General features: G+C 36.4%; 1 protein-coding gene across 1 annotated transcript; it reads right to left on the minus strand.

The window, feature by feature from the left end:
• Window positions 1-496: 496 nt before the first annotated feature.
• On the minus strand, window positions 497-7,793 carry LOC121637293 (deoxyribonuclease-1-like). Its single transcript, XM_041981347.1, has 9 exons — window positions 7,679-7,793; window positions 6,823-6,908; window positions 5,876-5,970; window positions 5,511-5,597; window positions 5,217-5,329; window positions 3,702-3,814; window positions 2,652-2,806; window positions 2,385-2,481; window positions 497-2,243 (listed from the first exon to the last, which is right to left on the minus strand). The coding sequence occupies exons 2-9, from the start codon at window positions 6,901-6,903 to the stop codon at window positions 2,127-2,129; spliced, it is 858 nt and encodes a 285-aa protein (XP_041837281.1). The 5' UTR covers window positions 6,904-6,908; window positions 7,679-7,793; the 3' UTR covers window positions 497-2,126.
• Window positions 7,794-9,024: the final 1,231 nt, after the last annotated feature.

Genomic DNA, 9,024 nt, shown 5'->3' on the forward strand with positions numbered 1-9,024 from the left:
TAGAATAAAATAATTTTTTAAAAAGTACATCTGTTGCCAACTTACTTAGAGCTCACTAAACTAAAACACTCCACTTGGTGTTTATGGAGAAATTTATTTAATAAGAGTCTAGATGAGCAAATCAGACATTTTATTACAACCTGTACAAATGAGAGCCATCAGTCTTTTACACAGTCTGAGAATTTGGAGGGTGGGTCACATTCAAACAAGAAGGACCAGTTTTTAAAGTTACAAAGCAGACTCATCCATCAGCACCCCCTGTGTTGATAGTAATCTTTTTTGTTTGGCTGGTTATTAGTGTTGCCAAGTTTGCTTGTTTCAAGCAACTTTGGGTTTGTTCTTCTATAAAGTCGCTTGAAAATATTGTCGTTTGCGGTTTTTGTGGGCTTGTTTTCTTAAGAGTAGTTGCTTATTTGGGCTTATCCTGCTTCCTTTATAAAGTCACCCTTATTCTTTCTCAGCAATCCACAATAAGGCAGTAACACCTGGCTGCAGATGGGGAAACATGTAGGCAACAGTTTTTTTTTTTTTTTCGGGAATTAGTTTCCCAGTGTAGCCAGATTGGGAATATTAAAGTATTATAACAGAAGTTTAAAATTATTGTACACCTCTAATTTGCATCCAGACGTGAGTCACAACTATCACCTTTAATAAAACATTATTTAGACGGTGCACATTGTACCCTATAATGTAGTTTTAGCTTTAAATAATTCTAACACAGTGGTTGACAAGAAGCACCTCCTACAGAACAGCACCTCTAGCTGTGTGAAGTGTAAAATGAACCCCAAATCTGCATTGAGAAGCCTGTATCATTCACACTGAACTATTTTCTACATGGCTTCTGTTTAACCGTGTATGAGGTCCTGCTTTATTGATTTTTTTTAGATAGTTGGTTTATATATTGGGATTAAATATCAGCTGCTCTAACACTGTTATTTCTCTCTGAGAATATTAGAGGATTGAGATTTCTTGATATAGTGTTTGAACGTTCTGTATGTTCAAACAGCTTTATTTGACCTGAAAATAAATTGAAATAAATTTCCCTTTATGGGAATAATAAAGATTTATAGACGTGTTTTAATGCCTGTAATTCAATGTCAGTGTACACATCTAAGTGTACACGTCAGGGTACACAGCTCAGTGTTTCCAAGTACCCAGTACAATTACAGACTTATTACTGATTTTTTAATTTCAGTAAATAAAAAAGTTTCATTTTATTATTTTAGATGGTAAAAAGAGAGAAGTTCCTGCAGACTCTCTGTAATAATGCTAACTGGCATGTCCCTGAACACAATCTTGCTCACCTTCTTCACTGCAGGGAGGGGAAAGCTAAAAAAAAACAAAACAGAACAAAACTTTAGTAGCTGAATACCTCTGTCATTGATGATGCTTGGATCATGTGGGCTGTCAGTGGTTTTGTCCTCCACTGATGGAGGTGGAATGTTTAAGAAGCAGTATCATGGGACGGAAGAGCATGAGTAACGATAGCAACATGTTTCATTTGGACCAGCAATTGTGACCAAATGAATACTTAAAAACAGATCGCAGACTTGGCTCCCTCACGGTAGACTACCTTTAGTTGTAAGTCCAAATATCTAGTATGTTTGTTAACCCATTTTTAAGGCCGGGGTGAACTTTGTAGGGTCATTTGGTGCTGTGTGATGTGTATGTGTGTTCATGTGTGTGTCACTGCTCATTCTGTTGGGTATCTGTGATGGTGGAGGTGGTGTCCTGGCCTTTGCTGAGGCCACTGATACATACTGACTGATCATCCCTTGACTCCTTCTACAGTGTTGCCTACAAGTATTGAAAAATCATACAGAGTTTAGAAAGTTGTACCTGTCTGTGTTTGAAATATGAAATATTCATCATCCTATAAAAAGTGACCCCAAAGAGAATTAATAAACTGTCAGGATTCTTATGACTAATAGGAAAAACAAGTTTTTTCTTTTTTTTAAAGATATTTTTTTATCATTGAATGATGGTTGTTTTATTACAAGAAGATTTCTAAACTGATAACTGAAATACAGCAGAACCTTTACTGAGCTCCAGCAGTCCAGTTTAAATTAATGAAGCCTCTTAGAGTAAACATGGCAAGTTAATGAAATAGCAATTTGGTGCATGTCCTAACGTCTTCTTTTTGTTGGTGTCTTGGATGCAGCTGGCTGTTGTTGCTTCCTCTTTGCTGCTGGTTGGGCCTTCAGTGCCACCTCCACAGGGTAATGGTCACTGATGTTGAGAGCCTTGGAAAGCAAAGAAAGTTACGTGTTAAATCTCAACTTTGATTTGATCATTTTGAAATACATAATTTCATACAATTTCATAATTCAGCCACATAAAGTTTGCAGCTGTGCTTTATTAAAGCAAGAATAAGTTAATCTCACCTCTTCATCAGTGAGCTTGAATGCTTTCTGGAAGTTGAATGCATTGGCAGACCGGGCGACGATGGCTTCCTCCATGGTGTCTCCATACACCACGATCCTGTTTGCAGAAGACTCATTACAGTCTTTATAACAGTGAGGTTATACAGCTTTGATAATGAATACTGCAGAGCATGGTGATGTTTCTGATTAACAGAATAATTAAGAGAAAGCAACAAATAATCAAATAAGGTAAAATAAATAAATTAATAAAGCATATGCGTGCATCACCTGTCATAGGTGTTGTCATTGTTGTTGCTAGCTGTGGTGTCAACATCATCGTCTATCAGCCAGTGAAACGCTGCAGAGTAGATACGGATGCTTTCCTTCTTTTTTTGGGAGAGATATCGTCCATCTGCATTGAAGTCCCCTAAAAGCATAATGTTCTGTCAAGGAAATAGAAACAATGAATGTTGTGCATTATTTATAGAAGTGCAGTGATATTTGTCACAGCCTCTCATAGCTCCAACTGTAATCATTCATGGTTACTCTATAAATGTACTGTAACAAAACAGCTGAGTCTCACCAGAAAAGATATAACGAACACCTTTGTACACATCTTGAAAATGGGTAAGTGACATAATTCATGACTTGATGTCAAGCTCTGCACAAGTCTGCCAACTACCCATTGATTTGAGTTGGGTGCGGTGCAACATGTAAACTTCTAAAACCTGCAGGACACCGGCCCTCAAGGACCAGGTTTCAGGATCCCAGACTAAGAGTAGAAGAAAAACAAGGGACTATGGAAAATGATGATGAGCCTCAAACTAGAATGAACACTGAACAGTAACTAGACGTGGAAAGTGAGATGTAAAAGTTTGGCAACACTGCAAAGAAAAAGCTGTAATTGTAAAATTCCTGCGCCTTCACTGAGAAAGTGAAATGTGTGTTTTCTGTTGTGGACCAGCATTACCATTTCACTTTGTGTCATGAGACTGAGTTATTCAAGACTGTAAATCATGTGATAGAGGTGAATAATCAAAGGTTGCTACAACGAAAATAAAGCTTTCAGCCTCTCAGCCTTTGTAAAACAAAAATTCGATCGTATATGTAAAAAGAGGTCATATCTGTGAGTTTCACTCGATGCATTAAAAAGCATCTTTATCACTTTAAACCTTAAGATCTATGTCAAGACAGACACCTAAAGTTCAGATTCTTTCAGTTTCGATCTATTTTAGTCGTCAACATGGTTAAATAATTGGAAAAGCTGCTAAATTAGTCATAAACGGAATTTGTTTAACTTTATATGTTTTTACTTTAAAGAAAAGCTGTAACACTTACGTCAGTTTTCCACTTCTTCCTGACATGCTGCACCACATCATAAAGCTCATCCAGCTCTTTCTGTGCATCCTTTGGCTTGGTGTGGACTGGAATCAGGATCAGGTCTTTCACAACTGGTGCAGTGCACAAGTACAGAAAACAGAATCCTAAATACACAGTGTTCTTTGACATGTATACAGATATACAGACACAGCTAATGTTTTAGAGACTCATCCTGTGCAGTATGATTAATCCATATGTCAGTGTGAGCTTTAACTCATTCAAAATGAACCATTTCCAACAAGTAAAGGAGCAAGATGAAACAAATCAGCATTTATATTACAGTAAGTTAATATTCTAGTTATACTGTAATCTTTATGAAAAATTAGATTAAATGTATGCAGTGTTTCTTTATCAAATCATCCTCCCATCTTTTCAGTGTGAGCCTGCAGCATTGTCACAATGACCCTTGAAATATCAAACCAGATATAACACATTTAGAAATTACCAAATTTTTCCCTATTAAATCTTTAAAATGCTGCTGTTAGTCTTTTACAAGTATTTATTAGTACATAGAGGCGCAAAAATTGAGAATCCTCGGCTGCTGTAAATAAACAGGGGTTGCTAAGTGAACATTCATAAGGCTAAAAGATTACATATTATTGTCCATGTTTTAAACAAGTGCACTTTTTTGTCCAATTATAGAGTAAAAAAAAACTAAATTAATGGTCATGCAAAAGTGTAAATATCCCAGATGATTTGAGCTTCCTGATAGCTAGTAACAGTTCAACCTTAGTCTGTTTGCATGAGAGTGAAATTGAAAAGGTTATAGGCTGACTTATCTTGTGGGTGGTAAAAAAATGCACATCAAAGGTGAAGAAAACACCTATATTTTCCAAAGCAAACACTTCAGAATCAACAATGAACAATGTTTTGCACTGACAGTCACCCAGCAGGAGAAACATCCTCCATAAGGAAAACTGAAAGACTTATAGCCGGCAACAATAAAAATATGTAGTGATGAATCACACCAAAGGGGATGTTGCAAAGTACTGAACTGGCAGGACAACCAAACCTTTGCTACAGACATGAAAATCAGTCAAATACTCAGAGGTTTTGCATCTCATTATAGTATTAATACAAACAAATCTACTGAAATACTTTTCTATTGCTGTATTAGACTTTACAACCTTACTGTTGTCATTCACCATCTTTTTCCCTCTTGTTAAAATAGAGAGTTTTTTTTCCTTTCCACTATCATCCGCCACCCTGCACATGCAAAGGGTGGGAGATTGAATTGAAGTCACGATTGGATGCAATCCATTGTTTTCCTTAACTAGACCATTATTTCTTTTAACTGGCTTGTATGAATACTTATTAGATCACAATGAATTCACTTGCATTATTTGGTTTGTAAAGTGCCCTGAGATGACTTTGCTGTGAATTTGGACTATACACATAAAGCTGGACTGAACTGAACCATGTTGTGGGCTGCAGTCTGAAGTGTCACTAAAACGTGTGCTGAACAGCCCAGACCTGTGGTGGGACAGCTGAAGCGCAGGATGAAGGGCTCTCTGGCGAAGGCATCCTCATCTCCAACTTGATTGTCTTCATACTGCATACAGTCTTTTAGTTTTATTTCATCCTCTCTGAGACACACAGTGAGACAGGAAGGAGTTTGTGTGAGTACCACATGAACTACAGACATTTGGTGAGAGCAGAACACTCACATCACACGATGTAGATCTTGATCTACAAAATACTGAGATGTAAGTTGTTGCTGTAGTACACCACAGCTTGATAACATATTGTCATGGAATTTGCTCCTACCTGTAGAGGCAAACATACTGCTCCTTGTAGGTTTGCCGCCCAAGTGAAGTGCTGGCTTTGATGGAGTAGGGATGTTTACTGTTATCACTGAGGATATAAGGACAAACTGTCATTTCAGTTAATGTGGAACTTTTAGTGCAAACATATTGTAAAGATGGTGTCTGCATCATGTCATCGTGCTCCATGTCTGCTGCTTTCTTGCTGTCATTAACAGAAGCTCAGCTCTTTAAAATGTTTCCATCTTTAAATAATTCAAGCTATAGCACTTACAACATTGTAGAAAAATTAAATGGTTCACGTGTTTGTAGAGGAGCTCCTTTTATCACCAAAGCTCTGTAAATAAACATTTGACACTTTCTTCTCACCCAGTGCTGTTGAGTGTTTTCAGTAACAGCTTCATGGCTTCACCATTTTTATCCACCACCTCGAGTAATATCACCACACTGTACCGAGAGATGATCTGCGCCAACAAAATATTATTATGATTAAAATATACATGATGCTTTATAATTGCTGCTATATTGTCACAATTGACAAGACAAAAAGCATTATTGCTAAAGACAGTGGCACAACTTCCTGAAGTTATTGTGCTTACCAAAGCTAAAACATTGTTCTGTTCAAGTCAAGTCAAAGTCAAAGTCACTTTATTTGTCAATTCTGCAGTATGTAGAAGACATACAGAGGATCGAAATTGCTTTTCACACAGACCCAAGGTGCAGACAATAAACATTTAACATACATCTTTTAAGTTGATGGATGTTAAGCATTATACTGGATGAAAATGTTCATTTAAAGCAAAGATTTAAGTCTAAACAAGAACAAAAAAGCTAGAACTGTAAAATTTAATTTTACGGATGTTAGACACTCTGGACATAGACCTTCAGAAGCTTTATGATGCTTGCTTTTCCATTTTGTTAGCCTAATAGAATAATTGCCTACATTGTATCCTTAGGTTTTATATTTAATGATACATAGAAAATCAATTGTATCAAGAGAGTAGAGTTAGGTAGATATTACAATTCGGTCAAAATATGACCTGGGCAAATATATTATGAGGCTATTTTGTTTTGTATTAAACACTGGAGACATACCAGTGTAACAACTTAGCATTTGGCTGTGGAGTAAGTTTCTGATTTGGCTAAAGCAACTATTACATCTGGTGCAATGACTGCAAAGACTTTACATTGACGAGACTAAAAATTTTTATAAAGAAAACAGGTCCAAAGCACTTCTCAAGTGTACTTCTCCTTTAAGCTCCTCTCCTTCTGCATGGAATGACTGCATTTCTTGTATTAATAAAATCAATCTTTACCTCGATAAGATGCTTGCAAACATCTTTGTCTTTGACCTTTTTTATTCCCAGGTTCTTCCCGTTGAAGGCTGCTACTTTCATTGTGACTGCATTTGGGGGGAAGGGAGGGGATAATTAACACTTTTTTAGGGAAAGAATGAGAAGTTTGTGGTGATAAAATTACTAATAAAACAGCAACAACACCCAAAACAAACAATAATTCACACTTTTTCAAGACTGAATATAAAGGATGTGGTTATCATAATGCAAGCAAATCAAGACAGAGAAATCAAGAACAGAGCCCAGAGAAAAAAAGTGAAGCAGATCACGTGTTTGAAACTAAAATCAGATAAGTCTGCAGAGGAAACTGCAGTTGGTGAAATCTTGGTGAAGCCTGCTCCAGTTCTTTGTGCAGTTTGCAACATTAGAATTAACTGTACACGTTGGTGGGAAATAGGGATCTTTCAATACCTGTTTTGTATGAAAGTGAGTCATTAACAACTTTAATGTTTTGATTAGCAATGTGGTGGAGTAGAAGTGTAACTAAATGAAAACTAAATTTAGAGTTCAAGTCAAAATTGATCTTTTTAGCAGCCCCCTCTCCACCCCTGCACCTGTAAAACCATTAAATTTTTAATTCAGCATTTTAACTTGAATTAGTTCCTGTTCTCTGGCTTACATTGCAAGATTTAAAGCAATAACTGAGCTCATCATCATACATTAAAAAAATATAACTTTTTGGTTTCATCTAGTAGATTTTAAAATTAAAATGAAAAAGAGATTCTATTCTAAGAATCTTTGTTCTTTTAGATACTTCCTTATGCAGTGTATTACTTAACAAAGTAGTGAAATAATACAAAGAGAGGAAAGTTCTTACCAGCTCAGTTGAATTGTGCTCAGTCAAAAAGATGCCGTGTCTAGTGTGTTGGAAAAAGACTGAAGTCAAACTCAGAAAAACAAACTGTCAAAGAAGCAGGAAGAGCCTTTGTGGTCCACAAACACACGCCCATGCAAGCTACAACACGCCCAGAAATCCCACCAGCTCATGTAAATGCTCCCTGTCTTGAAGTTAATTTTTTAAGTGTTTTTTCTAACTAGTCATCCTAAATATTAACATTTGGCTACACACATCTAAAAGAGATTTTGTCCCTGTGAAAGTACAGCTAACGTTATATTAGACTATTAGCCTAATGTCAGCATGAAGCCATGTAGCAGTGTTTATGTCAGTTTGATTTATACAGCACATTTCCTACAACCCCAGGGCTGTACAGTCCAGTTTAAATGTTTCACTAGATACTCTTGAAGATAATGTGCAGAAACCATGCCATATTTAGTTTTTACTGGGTGTGTTTAGGGACTACACATCAACTTGGTTGATCAAAATGTTCATATTGGAGCTGAAAATAGAATTTAAGAATAGATAGAATAGAATAAAATAATTTTTTAAAAAGTACAGTCTGTTGCCAACTTACTTAGAGCTCACTAAACTAAAACACTCCACTTGGTGTTTATGGAGAAATTTATTTAATAAGAGTCTAGATGAGCAAATCAGACATTTTATTACAACCTGTACAAATGAGAGCCATCAGTCTTTTACACAGTCTGAGAATTTGGAGGGTGGGTCACATTCAAACAAGAAGGACCAGTTTTTAAAGTTACAAAGCAGACTCATCCATCAGCACCCCCTGTGTTGATAGTAATCTTTTTTGTTTGGCTGGTTATTAGTGTTGCCAAGTTTGCTTGTTTCAAGCAACTTTGGGTTTGTTCTTCTATAAAGTCGCTTGAAAATATTGTCGTTTGCGGTTTTTGTGGGCTTGTTTTCTTAAGAGTAGTTGCTTATTTGGGCTTATCCTGCTTCCTTTATAAAGTCACCCTTATTCTTTCTCAGCAATCCACAATAAGGCAGTAACACCTGGCTGCAGATGGGGAAACATGTAGGCAACAGTTTTTTTTTTTTTTCGGGAATTAGTTTCCCAGTGTAGCCAGATTGGGAATATTAAAGTATTATAACAGAAGTTTAAAATTATTGTACACCTCTAATTTGCATCCAGACGTGAGTCACAACTATCACCTTTAATAAAACATTATTTAGACGGTGCACATTGTACCCTATAATGTAGTTTTAGCTTTAAATAATTCTAACACAGTGGTTGACAAGAAGCACCTCCTACAGAACAGCACCTCTAGCTGTGTGAAGTGTAAAATGAACCCCAAATCTGCATT

Source organism: Melanotaenia boesemani, chromosome 3 (assembly GCF_017639745.1).
Source record: "Melanotaenia boesemani isolate fMelBoe1 chromosome 3, fMelBoe1.pri, whole genome shotgun sequence".
Taxonomy (NCBI): domain Eukaryota; kingdom Metazoa; phylum Chordata; class Actinopteri; order Atheriniformes; family Melanotaeniidae; genus Melanotaenia; species Melanotaenia boesemani.

Coding starts and splice junctions, on each gene's coding strand:
- LOC121637293 (XM_041981347.1), bottom strand. CDS start 6,903: ATGAAAGTAGCAGCCTTCAACGGGAAGAACCTGGGAATAAAAAAGGTC. Junction 3,815..5,216: donor CTTCAGCTGTCCCACCACAG/GTCTGGGCTGTT, acceptor GCACTGCACCAG/TTGTGAAAGACCTGATCCTG. Junction 2,807..3,701: donor GGAAGAAGTGGAAAACTGAC/GTAAGTGTTACA, acceptor TTTCCTTGACAG/AACATTATGCTTTTAGGGGA.